At 41.1% G+C, this 23,231-nt stretch overlaps 1 protein-coding gene across 2 annotated transcripts in view; it reads left to right on the forward strand.

The window, feature by feature from the left end:
* Window positions 1-23,231, forward strand: part of Cap2 (cyclase associated actin cytoskeleton regulatory protein 2) — a 148,027-nt gene that overhangs the window by 49,279 nt on the left and 75,517 nt on the right. For both annotated transcript variants that reach the window (XM_063259925.1, XM_063259926.1), the window contains one exon: window positions 10,676-10,753. In XM_063259925.1, coding sequence (XP_063115995.1) covers window positions 10,676-10,753 — 78 coding nt within the window. The remainder of the gene's footprint in view (window positions 1-10,675; window positions 10,754-23,231) is intronic.

Here is a 23,231-nt window from a genome sequence, read left to right on the forward strand (position 1 = left end):
ATGTGGGGTATACACACAATGGAGTATTCTCCAGCCATAAAGAAGAGAAAATGTTATTGGGAGGAAAACTACTGGATCTGGAGATAATCGCGTTGAGTAAAATAAGTCAGGCTCTGGAAGACAAATATTGCATGGTCTCCCTAATGTAGAGAATATGAAAAAGACACCAAGAAAGGAAAAGAGAGAGTGTTACATAATAGAAAGGGAATAAGAAGGAGAGGGAGGTCAGGCGATGTGGGGGATGTGTGTGATCAAAATACATACTGTGAAACACCCCCCTCCTAATGGGAAACTCACCGGCAAGGGGGTGATGAGTTTGAAATTGATCAAAGTGTGTTATATGCGTGCACGAATCTACCAGAATGAAACCCGTGAGTCTGTGTAACCAATTAAATAAAATAATACCAATCACTATGCTTCCTGGGTTCCAGAGAGAAGCAAATCTTTTATCCAAAAAGAATACATTCCCTTTTTCATTCTCTTTTTTATGAGAATGCTTCTGTGTTTTGTCAGACTAACCAAGCGGAAAAGCTTGCATTTTCCACCACGGGTGGCGGCAGCTCTGTTCTGCACGGGGAATGTGTCTGCTTCATTCAGTGAACACTTTCACACTTATTACTGACACGCATGCAACACCCTCTGTGTTTTTGTTTCTTTTGATTTATACCTGATTTAGCACCTTGGCACATAGCAGTTATTCAGAAGATACCTTTTGATTATGAAATGCAATATAAGTTTCTATTTTACTTACTTTTTTTTCTGGTAAAGTAAAATTTTTATTATGTGGGGAGATTTGACAATCAACATGGAAAAGAGAACAAAAGCTAACAAAAGAGAACATAATCCTAGTATCCACAGGTGACTTTCATGGCAATGATGGCATATTTATTTTATAAGGACATTTCTCAAATATCTTAAAAAGCATTCTCGGCATGGTCTGTTTTCTCCTCCGTAAGACAGAGCCACTCTGCTTTCTGTGCTGGCCGTGAGTACAGGGCCCACTAACACATGGCAAGCGCTGGCAGGGATCTAGGTGATGTATGAAGATGCTGATGGAAATGATGGAGCCACTTGCAGTCCAAGGAAAGCTTGGCCTTTCTCTTGTCTCAGGGCAGCAATTTCAGATTCTACTCCAAATAGCAGCCCGTCTGATTTCCTAGCTCTTAGCTTTGAGTTATGTTTCTCACAAAACAGATTTCGCCCTGAGAACAAGTTTTAGCTCGAGTAGATGTCCAAGAGTCTTTGCTGATAGCAATTCTGGCTCCCTCCTTTGTGCCCTTTCCTATTGGCGTTAGGAAGAGAAGTGGGAACTGCAAAATGGGCAAAAGCCCATGGGGATCAAAGAAGTCGTGGTGCAGGAACCGTGTGGGTGGTTTATTTTTTGACTGTGACAGCATAAATGAGGCAGCTGGGATGTAGCCACCTTTCAATCCCTATTAGGTTCCTCCAAGCAACGCTGGGTTAATATGACAAAAATAACAATAAGCACAGGAATTAAGATTCATATAGCAAAAGTAAAGGGGTCTTTAGAGAACTGTGATATTTTTAACAACCCAAGGGAAAACAGCGCTCATCAGTCTCTTAGTAACTTCCAGCATCGCAGTGCACCCCCTTCTTCCCACCAGATGACTGCACACCTGTGTGTGTTCCTAACACTCCCCCACCCGGCCTGCAGCACTCCCCCCCGCACACACACACAGAGTCACCAACAGGAGGAAACTGTGATGGAAATTGTATAGCGTTGCTTGAACAACTGAAATTGAATTAAATTTTGGGTTTTTGGTTTTTTTCATTCTAAAAATGGAGGACGGCACATGTTTTAACCCTCAGACCAGGCGCCTAAAATTGGAAGGATACAGAGGTATTCTAGTTTCTCTATCAACTGTTTTATAAATCCACATTTGTTGGGTTTAACAGTTAAGGACTGACACTCAATTAGGATCCTGGCTCCGTCGTCTCCATAGAGCCATCTGCTGTGCGGTTCTTAATAAGCACCTGCCATGCGCTGGACTCAGGAAGGTGAGGATGGAGATTTGAAGGGGGAGGTGAGAGGTTTTAAAGTAGATGCTTAGGAAGTTAACAGAGGGAGCAGACCAAGACAAACGCATACAGACAGTGAGCTACTACTGGCAATTTAGGAAGAACCTGTCTTCACTTGAGATTGGGTATGATGGGGAAAACCCATGAAATCCCATTTCTGTTCTCTTTTTTTTTGGCTGATCATATCCCCTATCTGTTGCTTTTTCGGACACTCGCCATTAAAGTCAGTTCCTGGACTTCATCTTCTGTCAGTGTCCTAAACCACAGTGAATAAAATTCAAAGTGGCAGTAAGCATAAGTCATCCACCCCACACAAAGCCCCAAGCTAGTTGCAGCAGGAGATAAAAGAATAGAATGTGAAATCTTGAGTCTTCGGGAACTTCTCACGTCATCAAGGAAGCAGTGAAGACCGTGTCCAGACAAAATAAGCTACCGTGTTGATTAGTGTGCGATTAGGAGAAACCAGTAGCTTCAAATCTGTGTTTCTAATTCTCATCCTGCATTGCCTACCAACCTTAGAAAGTGCACTAGCCTATCCTATTCTTTTTCAAAGAGGCAAACAGTTGTGTGAGGCAAGCTTTATGTTGTAAATATATCTCTTGTCCTGAGGTTCTTCTGGATGAGTCCTCGAGTGCTTGGGAGATTACCCAATGGAAGCAGACAGTCTTTGCAGAGGCATCGGGGAATGATGCAGGCCATGAGGGTGTGATTGTGCTAGGCGTGGAGGCAAGGCAAAATTTTTGACTTTATCCAGAGCCTTGACAAGAAACTCAAACCCTTGAAGTGGTTACAAGAAAATAAGCGTCCAAGCACTCACTGTGGGTGGAGGAGGCATGAGCCTCTTTTCTCCATGGGCAGCATCTGCTCCCAACACTATTAGCACATTTCACCCAGGGCTCTTGATTGTTTTTCATGTTGTTGTTGTTCTTCTTCTTTTGTTTTGTTTCCTTGTACCCTTCTTTTGTAAACTCCCAGTACCATGGCCACCACCACTCAGCACCAAGGCGAAGTGCTCTGGCGGCTGTTTTATACATGCTTCTGGGTGGTGATAGTTCTCACAGCTGGCTTAGCTCATGCCGAATTGTCATCTCCCATTAGGCAAGCAGCTCTAGCTACAACATCAGCGTTGCTGATGTTTTTTTTCAGAACAATATTGGCTTGCCACAGTTGTACCCAGTTCTCATGATCTGCAGTGTTCTCTTTCATTTTTGCCAAACTTCCCCATTTCCTCTGTCTCAGTCTTCTCCCTTGACAGTCTAGGAAGGAATCAGGAGGTAGGAATTCATACCTCAGCCTTGCCCACTCACTGGTTCTGTAACCTTGAGCAAGAACTTTGTTTTCAGTAGACCTTCAGCCCTTCGCCTACCAAAGATAGTACAAGGACTGAATGAAGTGAGCACCTTTGTGTGGTCTGTGTGGTTCCAAAGTAGGTGCTCCTGAGCTGTTTTCTTAATGCAGCTTCTGATGAAAATGAGATAGAAATGAGAGAAGGAACACAGAAGATAGCATTTAACCCAGTAGTTTTCACTGTGTGATGTCTGGATTCAAAATATCAGCACTACTTGAGAACTTGTCAAAAGTCCAGATCCTTCAGCCGACCCAGATCTGCTGAATCAGAGTCAGAAGGGTGAGACTGAGCTGCCTGAGTACAATGTCCAGTCCATCCTGGAGCATGCTCAAGATAGCCACTGGCTTAAGCCCATCTCAAGATTCCTGATAAGTATGGCGACTGAGATGTCCTTTATAATCTGGCTTTGTGGGCTTGTGCTTATTATGTTCATACCTACAAAATGAAGTGTCTTTCATTTTGTTTTAAGCAAAATCATGAAATTGTTAAAATTCATCTTGGCACCCTATCAGCCTCTTTTAGAAGGCATTTTTTGGTCTTCCTTTCATCTATCTGATCCTTTTTCATTCGCCAAAACACAATGGGACTTCCTACCCTAGGGTAAGGTAGAGGCCCTTAAGGAATTGATGTGAATTGTTGTCTCTAACTGTGAAATAATAAGCATAGAAGCAATTGGGGAGGTTCACTGGGATGGCATTTGCAGTGGCCTGCACCTGACCTGCAGACGACACCAAGTAAAGAGATTGCCATGCTCCTGGCCTTAATGTATGTGGGGTGGAGGAGTCCCTTCACTCGCTGGTTCTCAGGAAGGGGGATGATGCATTTTTAGAAGGATCTGGAAATGCCCCCACTGGACACCTTGCCATCTTCCCGGGCTCACCCATGCCTTTTCCCACAGCTGTGCCTGCTTATGTTGCCCTCCCTGAGGGACCCTGCAGCCTGTGGTTTTCTCAACAAAACCCTGCAGAGCTGCAATGAGCCCCTGGGCACCAAGAGGATTAGATGATCATATGTCATATGTGGCTGGTGTCTGTTTGCTTGTCCCCAAGGCTTGCTCTAAACCGATTTACTGAAATTTATTCTTCTGCCATTTGCTGTAGGACCACAGAACAATAGATGTTCTACCAGCTTGTCTGAGAACCTCAGTGTGATAAATGACAGAGTTCAGACAACCTGCACACAACCTGGACTCCCCCCACCAAAGGTCACTGGGGCTCTCAGAGCCCTGCATGTGCATGAGGGACAAACTCAGCAAAAACTCCCAATTATTTGTCATCCTGAAAACCCCTACGCTTGGCTTTTTCTTTCACAGTGTTTTGAACAGGCTGAGCGAGCCAGATTCTCCCTGTCCAGTTACCAGACTCAGCAGGTTCAGTAGCATTGCTCCCAAATAGCATACTGTCTGGTGGAGCTGACCTGTGGAACTTTCCAGAAAGAAGAAACAAGTGCATCTGAATAGCTCAAAGTTGGAGTGAAAGTTCCTGGATATGTGGCCTGGTGAGGTTTGAAATGAATGTGGTTTACAGTTTGCTAACTATGTCTAGATTTCCAGGGAGCCAATAGGTAAAGGGCACAGATGAATCCTCAGAAAGCTTTTGTCTACATAAGCAAAATAAAAGGGGCCTAAAGCATTTTTCTAGGGATCCAACCATTCTCTACTCTATTGTTCAGTAAAAGGCCATTCAGAGCAAAAGACTAATTAATGAAATTGCCCATCTCCACTAATCAGACCTGCCGGGAAATTGCTCTCTTAGCAACAGGCTACATGTTGTTACTAAGAAAAGTTTAAAGAAAAAAAAAGAGACTAATGCCAGTGTTCATCTTGGGATAAATACAAAAATATTGTTAATGCCAACTCCGAGGTACCATTTTAACTGTAAGAGTCAGACCATCCCAAATCACTGTTCCCAAGACAACTATAATTCGGCAGACTATGCAAGGACTTGTCACAGATGAAGACAGTCCCTTGGTATTGTCGTTGCTGGGAAAAATGCAGTTATTTTATTTATATCCAAGCTGTGGAAAGTTGTGTTTTGTGATCTTCTCTGTGGAAATGTGGTCATTAGAGACTGACAGAAATTTTTCTGAATCACTGAAAATACAGTTCTGGTACATGGGAACACACTCAAGCAGCTCAGAGCATCACAGAAGGTGATAATGGCCTCCCAGATAGTGAAATTTGAAAACCCTCTGTTTGTCCCTAAGGAATATCCAAAATTTGAGAGTTTTTTGGCACTGTAGTCCCAGCAGTCAGGACAACCGATCAAAGAGAAGGGAAGATGGTATACTTCCAAATGTTTTTGAGGGAAAAAAATACATTCATTTAAACAATCATAAGATTTAATCTGTTGTGGTGATGATGATTGAATCTGTAACTTTGAATGTAAGTAGTTTACAATCTTGGTTTGATTCCAAGCATTTTCTTCTTAACAGAAAAAAAAAAGAGACCTTAGATGAGGAGTAATGAAGACAATTAGAAACAAGATTTAGGTGTCCATTTCAGTGAATATTGTGGAATATTGTGCCAAACATGGTAAGAATGTAGAAATGGTAAAAACTAGTCATTTCCCATTTAGTTAACACATTTATCCTTCTGACCCAGAAATTTGCCTAATGTTGACATTGGGGTGAATTTCATGTTTCTGTTGCTATCCAAGGTATGTATGTTTGTGAAAATGTGTGAAGTTGTTTCTTACCTGTTAGAGAAGTAAGTCATGTCCAAGATAGTAGAGACAGAAACTTCCCCAAATAGATAGGAAGCTAACAAAGAGATATTAAAGATGAAATCAATTAGCGAAAAAAAATATAAACTCATGATCAAATAAAACTGAATCACCCCTTGCAAGATTACTTTCAGGAAAGAAAAAAATTTTTCTCTTCCCACAAATAACCAAAAACACAAGGAGAGTTTTTAAAAATTCCCTCATGGTAACAAACAAAAAAGTCATAGTCTAAAGCAACACATGTCAGTAAATGATGGGTGAACAGCTTTGGTTCTTGTGATCCTATCTTCCCCATCCCTCAAGGACTTAGAAGAAGTGAAATGAAGAAAGGAGAATATGAACATGGCAAAGAACACCTAGGCTGCTTCTCTCTGTAAATGGTGTAGCTTCCTGTCTAGGTTCTGCACTGGAGGGACCACTTTCTCCATCAGAATGGCACATGTTGCAAGTAGGTGGACTGAATCATTTCACCCCTTCCCAGAAAAAGCAGTATTAAACAGAGACCACAGCTCATCATCTCTGCTGAACTCTTCCTTACTCTGTTCCTACTCCGCATTCCCTAAAATAAGAGAATACAAAGCATTTTGTCTTCAAACTGTTGCTTCCAAAGGAAAAGACACTGATCTCCAGTATGATGGCAAGAGACTCAAAGAATCACCCATGTTTTATCAGAAAAAAATAAAGTATCTGGACAAGGCAAGTCAAGCATGAGCAGTATGGAAAGAAGCAGCATGGTGGCTATCATAGTGTCTCAAAACAGAATACAGTGTGCAAAGTAGAAAGACATAGGCTTACTGTTTGTGCTAGTCAACTTTCCATTACTATGACAAAATACTTGAGATAAACAGCTTAAGAGAAGAAAGGTCATTTTGGTTCCTGGTTTAGAGGTTTGGGATATGGTAAGACAGTACATCTTGGAGGGGAGAAATATATGAACTTAATTGTGAATTATTCTTCTTTGGCTTATTTTTCTGTATTATGCTGAATTACCCCCCCCCCCAAGTTTCCCAAAGAAATCTAAATTTCTTCTTAAAGAATTCAAGCCATCAGATAATAGTTTTCTCTTTTGTTAATTCATTATTTTTTTATTGTTGCTGTTAACATTACTTGACTACATCTCTCCTGGAATATTCCTGCAATTCCAGCCAGTCCCAGAACTCTTTAGGTGCATACTCAGCTCACAGCCAGAGAGTTTCCTCTGTCCCTCTCTTGCCTCCTCAATTCCCATACAACAAATCTCCTTTCTGTGGAATATACTCTGTTTCTGGTAGAATTAACTTTTAGCTTTGAAAGAAACAAAAGGAACAAATACAGACAAGTTCAAAGCGCTTAAACATCAGAAAATATTTTTATGCTGTCCTAACCCTAGATTGATACTTTGGCTAGGTACAGAATTGCCAGGTTAAAAAGTGTTTCCTGTAGAATCTAGAAAGCATCTGACTTGGTTACTTTTCTCTCATTGCTGAGATGAAATACCTGATTCCCAAAATGAAGGAAGAAAAGGTTTATTTAGCTTTCAGGTTTTGGAGGTTTCAGTCACACTCAGGTGACTCCGAGGCAGAGCAGCCTGACTGAGGGGGAGCCCTTCATGGAGGCTGCAGCACATTCCAAAGGTGACCAGAGTGAAAGGGCAAAAAAGGACAAAATGCTTTGCCTCCTTCCCTCCCTTACCCTGTGTGCCCGCTACCTGCCCATAGGTGGGTGCAGCACCCACACCACCAGCACTACACAACAAACCAATCATAAAGGCTAGACTCAGCTGCCTTCAAAAGGCCTACCGCCATGCCTACATGAGGTTTTGGGGGACATTTGAACACAAACCATAACAGCAGCCTTACTCAGCTGTGTGTGGGGAAGGAAGCTGCTCACCTCCTGGCCAAGAATAAAGAGACTAAAGTCTCATATGCACCCATCATTGAGGGGTGCTCCTAGCAACTGAAGACTTCACCCCAAGGCTGATCTCCTAACACCTAACTTGGGACCATACCTCTAACACAGAGGTTTTTGAGGGCTAGTCTGGATCCAAACTATAGCACCTTTGAAGAGAATAAACTTAAGTAACCAAACAGAGCTTTCCTGATGACTTATTAAGAGTATACTTTATGCTCTTAGAACTTGACAGGAGTATAAACGTAATTCTAAAATACCTTAGACACAAGGTGATAAAATAAGAATGAAAAGAAATAAAAGTCTAACAAATCAAGAACTTAAAACAACATCAATGTAGATATATATCCTTTATTGTATGAGACCAGTGGAAATTTTTTTTGTAATGATAGAAAAAATATTCATATGAGCACAGGGAACACAAATAACAGGTGGTAAGTTAGAGACAGGTTCTGAAAGCTGTGAAGGCATTCAAACATTACACAACATGAGGATAGCAATTGGAGTCTCTGAATAAGGACTCTCACAAATGGAGCAAAAGATGTATTATCAAGTGATATAATAAGAAAATTTCCCAAAAGATGAAAAAAGGACTAAATCTTCCCAAGAAATATAATAAAGAATGCTCAAAACCCAAACATGTCTTAGTTAAGCTGCTAAATCTCAGGGATAAAGAAATAAATCTTCAGAAATCAGACCAGAATAAGTCAATTTCCTCCAGGGAAGGGAAACAGAAAACTAGGCTCCAACTTCTCCATCTAGGGCTCTACTTTGGATATAGAGACAGAGAGGGACCCAAAGATCTGAAGACAACCAGAGCTATGCTTAAACTCTTTTGAGTAAAATTCTGAGGCCTTGGGGAAGGAAACACTTATTATGGAGGTCCAACCAGTTATAAAATATAACAGGATGCCTCAGAAGTGGAGAGGCTCTGGTGTTAACCACTAGCTTCCTGTAGATACAGAGCTAGTACCAAACAACTATGGAAATTGCTGTTATAGATAGAATTTAAATGTCATAAATTGAGTAAAATAAAAATAACTAAAGCCAGGTGTGGTGGTGCACACCTGTAATCCCAGCAGTATTTGGGAGGCTGAGGCAGAATTGTTGGGAATTTGAGACCAGCTGGGCTACAAAGTGAGGTCAAGGCCAGCGTAAATTATATAGCGAGACCCTGTCTCAAAAAGACTAATAATAATAATAATAATTACTATTATTATTATTATTATAATTAAGACATATGGAAGAGAAGGAACCAGCAATGGATAGGGTATGAGACTAATGACGTTTTGATCTTTTTCAGCAAGAGGCCAACCAATTCTGTTTAAAATTATAACACATTTTTTGAAATGCAAACACTAATTAATTTAATTCCTGTTTTGTAATTTCTTAAACCTTACGTTGACCATTTAGGACTTAATAACTATTATGGTGCAGAAATTTTTCTTTGACGTTTAACAGTTCTTTTTCTTTTTAATCTCTATTTAATTATAATTAAGATGTATGCTTTCTAATTTAAAAATACCCCTTGATGTAGTCCCATTTTGTAAGTCTCTCTCCATATTTCTTTTTATTTCTTTGTGTTGTTATTGGTGGTGGTGATGGTGGTAAAGCTGGGATCAAGCCTGGGGTCTACATTTTTAAAACGTATCCCATACCCACATTTTATCTTATGGAAACAACTATGTGAATTTTCTTTAAAACTAAGAGATAATGTTTTAAAAGAACTAGTGTTTGGTGATATGAATATTTCAAGGTATCTTTTCTTGCTACACTTCATGAGTTAAGTGTAAGTAGAAGGTAAGAAGAAGAGAACATGTGTCCATTCTCACCTGCGCATGTCTTTCTGGGGGAAGTTCAGTCAAGGTGGACCCCCAGCCTACCAGGACCCCAAATGACACGACAGAAATCTCTTCCACGTGAGTTCTCATAAGACCAGTGATTGTTGGTGAACATATCATCATGGGTGTGACTTAAGGGACAATTCTCTTCCCCCGATTTTGGGCACACTCATAAAGAGGACAAGAAAGAGACATCCTTTGAATATCCTTTGCATTGTGAGGCTCAATCTTTTACAATAACTGTGCTGAGATATAATTCTCATATCCTAACATCCATCCATTTACAGAATATGATTCCATGATTTTTAGTATATTCACCAAGTTGTGAAATCATCACCACTAATTCCAGAACATTCTCATCAGTCCCAAAAGAATCCAATTCCCATCCACAGTTCACCCCCCATTCTCTCTTGTGCCAGCGCCTGGCAACCACTAATCTACTTTGTCTCTATAGATTTGCTTATTCTGGACATTTTACATCAATGGACTCATACAAATGTGCTCTTTCGGGACTGGTTCCCATTGCTCAGCATGTTTTCCAAATTCACCTGTGTTGTAGCATGTGATGGTACTTCTTTCTTTCTCAAAATAATACATCATTGTGTGGACACATCACATTTTGTTTCTCTGTTACCCATCTGGAGATATTAGAATTGTTTCCACAGTGTGGCTAATGTGAATAATGCTGCTCTGAATATTCCTGTGATAGTTTTGGGGTGAACATGTGTTTATGTCTTTCTTGGGTACACTGGTAGGGGTAGAATTCCTGGGTCGTGTGGTAATTATTGGTTTAGTAATCCAAACACTGAAACTGCTGTCTTTCTCTTTATTCACAGGCAGAAATGGTACATGGGGCTTTCCAAGCTCAGCGGGCTTTCCTCGTTATGGCCTCTCGGTACCAACAACCCCAAGAGGTAAGAGTTGCTCCTGACAGACAGAGCTATTTAGGGGCACACAGAGCAAAACAGAGAACAGGGACCTGGAGGAGCCACTTCCCGTGAGAAACAGCCACAAATCAGACGCATAGCACATGTAAGTTCTGTGTATAATCTGGATTATGGTGTAAAACATTTTTCTATCTTCATAACCTTAAGCAAGTGTTTAAAAATATAGATGACAATTGCAAAAAAAGCAATACTACTAATATATTGTATCATAACTAAATTGATACTGTAACGCTGGACGTCGACCTCAGCTCATTAACATCATCTGTATTCTCTTGTTTTTATTAGTTTCACAGCTGTTTAATAATCAAAGAAATGTTTACTACTGATTTTAAATCTGATTCCGTGCTGCTTTGTTACCAGAGCATGTTGAAGCTTATGATCATCTATAATTTTCTTGCATGGGTTTGATTTTGGTTAGCTTGATGTTGTAAATAGCATAGATGGGCAGAATTGGAGTTTCTCTTGTGTTTCCGGATCATCTAGGGAGTTCCACTGCAGTGTCTGACTCACTGTGCCTGGAATATAGCCCAAGATTTTGCTTTTTAATAAGCTCCTAAGTGATGCCCAAGCTGCTGAGCCTCATTTTCATTCAGAGATTCTCTCCAGTTTGGATGTTTTGAGAATGAAAATCAGCAGTGTGGGCATTGCTTAGGAGCTTATTAAAAAAGCAAAGTCACCAAAGTTGAGCAGAATCTTTATGAATCTGTGAGTTCTCAGGCATCTTCCAGCTCTTTCTTTCTCTACCACCAGGAATGTGAATTAACTTTTTTTAGACTAACGATATTTGGGGATTTTATAAGAGGAGTTCATGCTCACTACAACAATATTGTCAATGTAATAATTTTAATAACCTTTAACCTATCTTGACATTGTCTTGTAAGGCCTTGCAGAGTAAACCGTAATGTACAAAAGAATGAAAATAATAAGAGCAGAGCCAGGGATAGCTCAGTGGCACAGTGCCTGGCTGGCAAGCACGAGGTCATGAGTTCAATCCCCCGTACCAAAAAAAAAAAAAAAAAGAGGAAGAAAGAAAAAAAGAAAAGAACAAGAGCAGATGTTAGGAGCAAAGTGATGGGCTGTGAAGCTGCTACTCATTTTGCATTCACCATATTTATAAAGTCCCCATTCTGTAATGACAGGCCTCCCCACCACAAGCCCAAACTAGCTATCCCTTGATCAAGTGTTCACAGTGACAACACTGTGACATGCTGATGGTGTAGTAAGTGAAATTACCAAAAAAATAATCTACTACCAGGACACTTTATTATATAAGAAAAATACATTAAAACTGCTCATTTGTATCTGAAGTTTGGTAACAATTATATAAATCAAAAAGATAAATTGCAGGCTTGGGATGTAGCTGTTTTCCCAGTAGAATCATCTGGGATTCTTTTTTAAGTGCCAGTGCCTGGATCCCACCCACAAGGGGCTCGAACCTCATTGGGAGTGGCTTGGCTCTGAGAGCCCTACAGGCTCCATAGGTGATTGTAACTTGTAACCAGGGGTGCCCACCCGCACCCCACCTGAGGTGGATGTGTTGGTCCCTTGACCTATGAAAAAGAAGAGTCAGCTGTGGCTCTGGGGGTACAAAGGTCCCACGCTGCCCCACAGATGCACTTTCCTCCTTGGGCTTCTCACCCGCTGCTTTGCAAGAGAGAAATCCAGAAAGTGGTGCTTCCTAGGTTCAGCCCCAGCTGCCGGAGTGCTTTAGTGTTTTCAGTCGAGACTCAGGTGGAGGAAGTACTGGTGCTCCAGTTTTTAGGTCAGGGCTCAGATCTCTGTGCTCAGAAAGAGAGGCTTCCCGTGGGCACTGCAGGCCTTGCACCACAAAGTCACTCAACAAAGATTAAATGACAACTTGAACAAAGCACTCCAAGAATGGGACTGTGGTTCCCCCAAAAGGAGCCAGCAGGGGGCTGGGGAGTTAGCTCAGCGGCATAAGCGCCTGCCTTGCAAGCAGACAGCCGTGAGTTCGATCACCAGTACCGATAAAAAGGAAAAGGACAAAAAAAAAGGAGCCAGCACAGTCAAGGCTACTAGTGTGGCTTCGCACGTGGCCATGTAGCTTTCCTTTCTTGCGCTACTGCATTCATGATAGGGGGAGAGATGTTTCTAAGGGAGGCATGCCCTGGAAATGTCCCCTGGAACACTCACCACAGCGTTCCAGTGTAAAGTGGCCCTGAAGACCAGGCAGGCAAAAGGCAAAGAAGTCCTTTGGTGCACACATCCCTTTCTGGCCCTCCATCTGTCTCCCTTTTCTGTTTACCCAGAGCACTGTCCTGAAACTCCCTTCTGATAGGAAAGCAGAGACTGTGTCACAGTGGTGAGAACAGCGCAAGGCCAGACCTTGTTCTTCCCAGGGTGCACCTGGAAGGCTCATCATAAAGAATCTCATCATAAAGCAGATGGTCTTTTCCCAGGGAAGCAATTTCATAATTGTCCATGTCTTTGTTTCTTCATTTGTCCAAGAGGAAGAGAAGGAACTCCTCTTTTTAACTCCCCCCTGGCATCCAGTAGTAGTGCTTGAGCTTTAATGCACATGAGAACCCCCACGAGATTGCTCAAGTGCAGAACACTGGGCCACGCTAACAGAGTTTGAGATTCAGTAGGTCTTGGTTGAGCTCCAAGAACCTGCAGGTCTGTCGCTCCTTGCGCGACAGAGACACTGCTGGTCCAGGACCTCACTTGGAGGACGGGCAGTGTGTGGGTTGCTATCGCTGTCGTACCACAAGCTCAAATGTACTTCAGGGGCTTTGGATTTTCACTTTCTCTAGACCACTGCTCCAAAAACTTCACTGTTTTTTTGAATTATGTAGAGATCTTGATACAGCGCAGAATCGGGTTCAGTGGACTCAGGCGGGGCCTGAATGTGTCACTGTAGCCACCTTCCAGGAGATGCTGTGTCTACTGAGCAACGAAACTCAAGTCCTCACACCTGAAACAAGCACAGAATCCCTTCATAGCCAAACATCCAACATATGTTCTTGGCCCCTAACATTTCTGTGTCAGAATAGACTGTGTTGTGCTGCCGTGACAAACACCTCCAAACCTGTGGAGTTAGAGGAGCAGACGTTTGTGTCTTGCTCGCATTGGGTGCCCACTGTAAGTTGGCTTGCTTTCGCATGGAGGAGTTATTTAAAAATTGCTCACAAAATTATTTACTTAAGAGTTGTAAGGGGGCTCTTTGGGAAAAGGTAAAGAATGATTTTTTTTATTTCTTTTGAGCTGAGCATCAAACCCAGGGACTCACACATGCTAAGCCAGTGATCATACTGAGCCACATCCCCAGCACAAAAGAAATTAATTTTAATAGGAGTTTTGACTGGGATAGAGAAGGCATTTTAGGATAGAAGGACCTTTCTGTGGATCCTTGAATCCTGCTATTCAAGGTGATCAGTTATACAAGCAAAGTTAAACCAACGTGAGTGGTCAGATGCAGCCCTTTGCAGTCACATGAACAGAGAACCTTGTTCTACCTTTGCTCAGATTTCTGACCTACAAAAATCACTAAATTTGTGATAATTTGTCATGCAGGGACAGAAAGCTAATATGGTTTGCCTTGACTTCATTCGTACTAGATTCTAAAGCAACGTTTTGATAAAACTATGGGTTACATTTGCCCTAATCCCTCACCTGCGCCCCTTCACCCTTCCTAGGAGAAGCAGGATAAGGGGATTATCTACACCCTGGCTAACAATGGTAACATCCAATTTCAAGCTTCATTTCTCATTTTGGCAGTGAGCAACAGGTCTTTCACATTCTGTAATACAAGTGCCTTCCGGTTGTTCAACCATGATCCAGAGGGGGGAAAATGTATTTTATTCCACCATCCAATTTCACAGAATAAGTCATTCTTTTTGTATTTACAGCATTCTGGTATTTTTCTTCTAGTTCATCTTATTGTTCTGTTCTGGAATTTTTTTTCATTTTGTTTTGTCTTGTTTTTCAATTTTGGTTTTGGTTTTTGAGACTGGGCTTGACCCCAGTGAATCAGTTTCATGATGTGCTAATGGATTGGCCTCTGCAGTTGAAAAGCATCGCTCTCATTGATGTATTACAATACTCATGACATCAGACAGATTACAAAACCTCTTCAGAACATCTCATGCTTTTCTTTTCTCCCTTGTAATTTATAAAATTAACCTTGGGCAAGAAGAATGGCCCAGTTCTTACTGTTGTCTAGGAATTATTTATGAAGTCTGTCTTCTTCCACTTGACGGAAGGATTTTTGCTTGGAAAACTTCCCAGAATCTCCCACCCTGACACACTCAACTATTCATTTACTTTTATAACACAAGATTGTAGAGGAGTGTGTTACTTATAGTGCACAAACACAGAAAATGATAGGCAGTGCTACCTATAACCTTGCCCAGTATCTATGCTTGCCATTCCTTTGCTCATCATCTGCATTAGCCTGTTTTCAGTTACTGTAATGAAATACTTGAGGCTGGGTACTTTTTAAAGAAAAGAAATTTATTCAGCTCACAATTTTGGAGGAGGCAGAAAGTCCAAACAGCATGGTGCTGGTCCTGGTTTTGGTAAGGGCTTGCCACACCAAGCCCTGTCAGACTGTGGCAGATGGCTTCATGATGAGATCATGAATGAGTGGGGGAGAGATCACATGGCGATTTAGGAAGCTAGAGAAAGAAGGGGTCTGACTTGCTCTTCTATAACAACCCTCTCGCAAGAATTAATGATGGTCCCACAAAAACCTCCTTCATCCATGCTAAGGCAACACTCCCAATGACCCAGTTACTTTCCAGTAGGCATAAACCTTCTTGAAGGTTCCAGACCCTCTCACAGTGTCACATGGAGGACACATGAATCCTTGGGGACAACTCAAACCGTTCTGCAGCACCATGTAAAGTCCTTGCACAGACTACACACAGATTAACACCACATGGTCATTCATGGGAGTTTTATGTCAAGAGGAAAACTTGACTTTGTGACATCTGACATCAACGGGGAAAAATGAGAAAGGTGATCTTTCATGAACTCTACCATGGGTGACCAAAATCCTGGCTTGGGTTCAAAATGCAACCTCCAGTGGATCAGTGTCTCCAGCCTGGATGTCACCCCCAAGCAAGGTGGGAACAGGGAGATTTCCCGTCAGGTCTCCCAGGCAGGCTGACCAGCCCAGCCCTGGTTAGTTTGCAGGGGCAGATGGGAGACTGGCTGGTGGGAACCCAGCAGTTGTACCCTATGCACGCAGTCTTCTTCCTTCCCTCCCAGACTTTCCATATTTCCTCCAGCATTAAGGCCTATCGATTAGATTGTGTGTGTGTGTGGGGGGGGGGTTAATGTGTATGGGTGACATGACAATAGCTAATGTGACAGAGATGATTTGTGGTCATTGACTACTTGTATTAACCAGCTTCATGTCACTATAATGAAATACCTGACACAGGTTACTTACAAAACAAGAAAAGTGTTTATGTTTTCACTCATGGTTCTGGAGGCTCTACTCTGATTGGTTTGGGACTCTCTTGAGGACACTGAGTAGCAGTGACTAGGAACATGCATTGGAGCAAACCATGCTCATAGTGACACGGAAAACAGAGATGGAAGGGAAAGGCAGGGTGTCACAGTCTCTCTCGAGGACATGACCTAATGAGCTAAGGACCTCCCATGAGACCCCACATCCTAAAGGGTCTACCATTTCCCAATATTGCTACCCTGGAGGCCATGCCATCTTATATGGATCTCTTGGGGACCAGGAGCCCTGTGCTTATCATAGCATTGCTGTGTAGACTTTAGTCTATGCAAAAAGCCAGGAAGCCTGAGTTTTACAGTCCTCTGGAAGTGACAGAAAGACAATGTGCGTGTGTGTGCATGTGTGTGTGTGTGTGTGTGTGTGTGTGTGTGTGTGTGCACGCGCGCATGTGTGTGTTCGCCTCCTACCCTTCTTCTCCTTGCTTATTTGGACTATCCTTCCCTTGGTGCTGAAGATTGAACCAGGGCCTAGAATACGCGAGGCAAGTGCTTTACTGCCAAGCCGGTCCCTGGACTTGGCACTTTAAAAGGCTACAGTGCTGGGCTGGGAATTTAGCTCAGCGGCATAAGCGCCTGCCTTGCAAGCAGGTAGTTGTGAGTTCGATCCCCGGTACCAATAAAAAGGAAAAAAACAAAACAAAAAAAAAGGCTATAGCACCTTTCAGTGCAGGAATTTTCTGATTCACTTTCCTTCCATTGTGTACACAGCTTGAAAAATGAGAGGGGGACGGAGGTCTGGAGACTGTCCTGGCACTTCCTCCACCCCTGCGTGATCTGCACACCTCAGCACACTGTGTTCAGCATTCACATCATCAGGATTTGCTGGAGCAGCAGTCAAATTCATTGACAAATTGTTAGTTTTAATCTAACAGAGAAACTTAGGACTTCAGGTCATTATTTAGGTGCATGAGATATTCAAATTACCAGGACCATAAATATATTGTATTTTAAATAAATATATTTTTATTTTAGTAAATTCAATAAAGCACAAATGTTTGAGCCTAATTGAATTTGAATTCCGGTCTACTATCCTTTAGCTTTTCTAATCCAAATGCAAAAGTAAGAAATTCATCTATGTTTCCTAACTTTGAGAGTCTTCTTTTGGAGAGTGGCTATTGAAGAATTAACCTGGCAAAATCCACGGGACATTTCCACTGAGCCATGCTAACCAAACCAACTTGTCAAGTGGCCCACTTGGGGTAAGGCGAGTCAAGTTTCTAAGCCCATGTTTCTCTGTTATTGTAAGAATTAAGTGAAAAAAGGTATGCAAGAGCCAGGTACTGAGAGGAGAGGCCAGTGTTAGCCAGTGTAGTCCAACTACTTTGAGAAGGAGTCCCCAAATCTTGCCTTCTCTTTGATAGTCTTCTGTGGCCATTTGGGAAGCAGAAATCTTCCATCTTGGGGACACTACTGTTTCTAGGCCTTCAGTCATTAACTTAGGAAAAAGGACACAGAATCATTTCCAAGAAATAGGCAAGATTAGAAGAAGCATGTCGCCTCTATCTTCATTCAATCTCATGGCTATTCTTAGCTGGGAAGATTAATCCACTTGCACGCCTGGAAGATTTCACAAACTTAGTGAGCATTTAACCAGTGTACCAAGTGAGTCACTTGGTTTGGCTACAGTGAGTTCTCTAGCTTGGAAGTGTATTATCTTTCTAAAAATTCGTATCGGTTTTTCAAGTTAATACCCATTTCTCTAACCATTCAGATAAAGACAAGAAAGAAAACTCAAATCTAACAAAGGACTGTTTTTGTTGCATTTGGGTATAAAATAAGAGAGATACAGACATATTTATACAAGTAACTCAAAGTTGGTTTTAATTAACATAAACTCACCCATTTTGCCTATGTATAACATTTTACATAAATGTCAAGTTACTGTCCAGTTTTTTAAAGCACCAAAGTTCTTGTGTGACTTTGATCTCAGAATACAGCCTTGGGTAAATGACGTGGGGCTAGTGGCAGCTCTGGAAATTGTAAGGAGAAAGCAAACGAATGAATGAAGCCAAACTCTCAAGTGTTTCTTAAGTTCATGCCCAGAAAATGTCACAGCATTACTCAATCAGGGCTGCTGAGCCTTCTTGGAAGATTTAGCCACAATTAGTGCTGCTAAGTTCTGTTGTCAGGGACCATGTGACAGAGAACATAATGTAATAAAGCAATTTGGACCCTAATGTAAAATGAAATGCCTGCTTTGAAATATTGCTATCAAGTTGGGATTTTTCCCTTAATACACAGGCAAAATTATCTGTTGAGTTAACTACCATTAATTATACGTGCAGAGCAAGTACTTTAATAGATTTTTAAATACAAAATGAAAATTTTAATGAACTTTTAAATACATTTTAATGAACCTTTAAAAATTTCTGCATTTTTATCTTAAAAACAGGGAAACAACTACCAGCAAAATATAAAGGAAGGTGTTGGTTTCTCTGTACCATGCTCAGTTATGTTTTTATTTATTAGTGGTGTTTCCCAGTGGTCCATATGGACAGCTGGGAGCAGGAATAGCATCTTTGAATCTAACCAATGCCTTACTTTATGTTCTTTTCTAAATTAACTTGATCCCTCATTCCATAAATATGCATAAGTTTCTGCTCTTACTGGTATTGCTAAATGAGTTGGTTCTCTTCATTACCTACTCAAAAGCACCCAAAGGCAATATATACTTTTAATTTCTAGAGAAGCGTATAGACCTAAGCTCAACAAAATACCTGTCAAATATAATCTACACAGAACAAGTAAAAACTGTTGCTCTCTGGTACTTGGAGAATTGCTTTTTCATAACCAGCAGCTGTCTGCATAGCAGTTCATGTTTTAGATGGAGATGCGAGGCAAGAGGAAGCATTTGCTTTTTATGTGAGCTTTCCCACGCATGGCAAGAAAATTACCTCAGTAATTACACCCCGGCTCGAATGCAAAGCCCGCTGCCCATGCTGGATGCAAATGCTGCTTAACACAGACTAAAACCCTAGAGAAGGATGGAGGGGCCTCGATTCTGTGATATCTTCAGGCTCTGCTGGAGTTGACAGCCTGAAGCTTTCCAGTCAGAGCTGAATCCCAACAGGAAAGCTAATCATTCATTTATCAGGATTCCCATTTATCAGGATCTCGAGAGGGGGGTGATCAGAAAAGAGAGTAATTCTGCCATTCTTCTACCCAGACTGTTTGCTTTAGCAACATAAAGCTGCGTTGAGCCTGTGATCTGTGACTATGGGTTGGTAGCTTTATAGGTATTTACAAACTCAGGACTGCGGAGGCAGAAAGGATTTGTTAAGATCCTATCCCACTGGACTGTCACTCATGGTGACCTTTATTTTTTTTTTAATCTGATAAAGCACATTAGCTCATCTCTCTTTGTGTAAGACATGAATGAGATAACAAATGGCTGCCCAAAGGAAGTGAGGTGGTTATCACACCCTGGGGATTTGGGTGATTATCTGAGGGGCAAAGGTTAATAAAGAAAGATAATATCCATTGTTTCATTAACCATTTCATACTAAGTTTGTTAGAATTCCCAACTGCCTTGATGATAAATGCTAGAGGAAGGATAAAACTATGGATTTGTTCAACTAGGAAATGTTTCATTTCTGTTTATTTAGATGTTGGGATCACTTTGTATTTTTAATAAAATAATTACTGGATATTTATCACTCTCCCACTGTGAAGCTAAACGGTTGCTTGTTAGCTACCATAAATCTGATCTCAAAAATTGGAAGGCTGACAAAATTTTCTCTTACAACCTGAATCAAAAAATATATATATATATATCAGTTGAAAAAGAAGTCCCTGAGTCATTCTGCACTTCTCTGGAAATGCTCCAGCAGAGCCCGATTTGGCCTTTTGTTCAGAGTTGCCACTTGTTAATCATTCCAGCAGCCTGAACTAAAGTCGCCTCTGCAGGATGCTGCTTCTATCTTTTGTACAAAGCTGTGTATGTGAAAAGTGCAGGCAGAGAGAAGGTAATTCCAGCTGGCATTCCAGTGTGGATCCATCGCCATAAATTACTTCGCAGAGGGCATGGTCCTTTACTTTTTATGGTCATGTTCTATATTTGTGTGTGCCGGGGGTGGATCACATGACAGAAACATCATTTGATATTAGCGCTTGTGCATCCCAAGTAGTGAGCACTCGAGTCAAGCTTCCCTGTGCAGGACTTTCTACTCGTATATTTAGCTCTTAATTGAAAATGCAGACACTTCTCTAAGTACTAAAATTACAAAGAATCTGGAATAAATTTTGTATAATTGTCTTTCAGAGGAGATAAACTGCTATACATGCAACTAATTGAAATGCATGGTGCCCTCCAGAGACTTTAACACAGATATTTGAACATTAGTAAGTCAACACTGCCAGAAAAATAAATAGCAAATTCACCATTTCTAGTTTCTCTCCTGACTTGGTCTGTTTATTTGAAAAGACAGATATTTCTCAAACCAATCAAAAGAGAAGAAAACATATTTTTTTCCTTTTATTCTCCACATCCCTTTCCCCCAGGACAGTTTAATATTTAGCTTTCTAGCAGCTAACACCTAGAGAATGTACTTCTTCTTTGATGATGATTCCTTTTTATAAACTAAACAAGAAAGAAAATGTTCTTGTCAGGTTCTGGTGGATTAGCTGCTATGAAAACTAGTGTTTCCATATCTGGAATCACTTACAAGATAAATTTGCTTGTAAGTAGTTGCTTTAGATCTTTGTAAGGCTCCGTTCATTTTACATACTCCAGCCCTCTTTAATTTCCTCAACTCCAGTAATTTATTTCTTAGAGCTTTTTTTTTAACCAAGCAGTTACTGAACGCCTCCTCTATAGCAGCCGGAACGTTTACCACTTCTGCATCTATTAGTATTTCACTTGTAGTGGATCATACTTTGGAAAAATAGGGTCTGGCTGATACCATTTGACATGATTCATAAACTCCTGTGCTTTGCATCTGTCTTGGATTCTAAGAAACCCCTGCCGTAAACCCCACCATCTCCCCACCACCACCACCATCGCTCTGTTCTATGATGCAACATACTAATGCTTGTAGCTCTCTTCATGGCCTTGAACTTCCTCAGCAACTAAGTAGATGTCTCCAAGAAACCACAAGTAGCTTATTCATGTGTTCTTTTGGAAACAATCCATTGTTACTGTCTTGTATGTATTCTGCATCTCTTCAAGAGACTCTCAGAGCTTCAAAGATCTTTAGAATTGATGCGTCTCTGCTTTTGACATGTTGTGGTCTTCATGATACTTTATTTGATACCATGTTTTATAATAAGACAGGCAGGGTTCCTAATCACCTTTGGTTGCTTTTCAGGATAAAAACTGAGTCAATGGATTCCTGGGCCATAAGGAAGGGAACAAAGCAAAATGATAGTTTTAAGTACTATCCTACTGTTACATTTTGGAAAAAAAGCTTGATATTAGAAGAAATATTTGAAAGAACCGAAATGTTAATTGAGGGTAGAGCTGATAAGATCTAAGTCACAGATCTACCTCATAGGTTTAGCCTTGAAAGGACATTTCTTAAGGGAATTTGGAAAAGCTTTACAGTGTTTGCAAGGCATTTCATTTCAAAGATACCATTTCTCTTAGGCACCCTTTTACAAAATGAGTCTCTTTGGGGGTCCACGGAGTGGTTCCTTTCTTGATGCGTTGATGAGAAATGATCATCACCAGATTTGGGTGACAGATGTAGCTCAAGCAGTGATTGTCACACATAGGTTCTGGGAAGAGTGAGCTGATTAAATTCACATGGGCTGCAGAGATCCAGCTGGCCTGGTACTGAAAAGCTGTTGAAAAATATGCCAATTAGAGGGATTCTGTCCTATGCAGAGTTTTCATGGAAATGGTAAAAAACAATACTTTCTTGAGACAGTGGGATTGTCGTCAGCATCCCGTGTCTGTCCTCTGAAGCTGGTGATTGTACAGATTGAACTAGAGAAAGTACAGTGCACGGCACCAGGGTTCCCCATCTTGTGCAGATACACCTAATGTCTATACAGAATAATGACCAGCACTGTGCACCAATTGGATTTAAACAACTCAAATGACATGAGTCCCATCATTTTCTTGGGTGAATATCTGATAGTTGAATGTGCTTTGGATTGCTCTTGGAAAGTCGTAAATTGGATTATCTTCCCTGAGGGACAGGGCTATAATTTTAAACTTCATATTTTACCATCCTGACAGCAAATAAAGCAACAGACCAGGCAAACTATAAATCATAAAAAGTGAGATACAAATAAAACCTTCGTAATTATTTAAAATGAGAAAATATGGCTCCAAGTCCTAGCAAGTGGTTATAAATATAATTTTCACAGTGATTACAAAAGTCCCTGATGAATTCTAACTGCACGCCTAGCTCATTAAAAAATCTGTATCCCAATTTTCTATGTGAAACTGTGGTGGCTAGTGTAAATATTCGTCAGTATTAATTTTACACTCCTTTAGAATTTGCAGGGTCTTTTTGTGAAGGTTTCTTGAATCACGTACATCTTTGAAATTCTTTTTGGGGGAAAATTAGAACTTTCTTGACAGCATTTTCGGGGCTAGATAGAGACACTGAAAATTGCTCTGTAATGATCTGATTCTGTACTAAAAACTGAATCATCTGTTCCAAAAGTAGCAAAGAATGACCAATTCAGAGCCCATGCTTGAATGCCTTGGGCAGGGCCCTCTGGTCTTCTCAATCCGCCTTCCCCGTTCTTCTTCTACCTTGCAAGGTTTGAACATGAAAAGGAATCAGCCAGGAGCAACAGGAGACATGGGAGGAAGAGGGGCAGAGACATCAGTTAGGAGCCAGGCAGTGAGGAGCAGATCACGTGCCCGTGCGCCTCAGGATGTTTTAGCACAGTGCCTCTCTGAACCACTTAGCTCTGATTTTCTTCTTTCTCCATCATTTGCAGTCTCCAGCCAGGGTCAGGAAAGCAAAGTATAGATGTAAATTAGTAAGAAAATACC

The sequence above is a fragment of the Cavia porcellus genome, unplaced genomic scaffold (assembly GCF_034190915.1).
Source record: "Cavia porcellus strain 051 isolate PalLab524CR breed Dunkin Hartley unplaced genomic scaffold, mCavPor4.1 scaffold_13, whole genome shotgun sequence".
Classification (NCBI taxonomy): domain Eukaryota; kingdom Metazoa; phylum Chordata; class Mammalia; order Rodentia; family Caviidae; genus Cavia; species Cavia porcellus.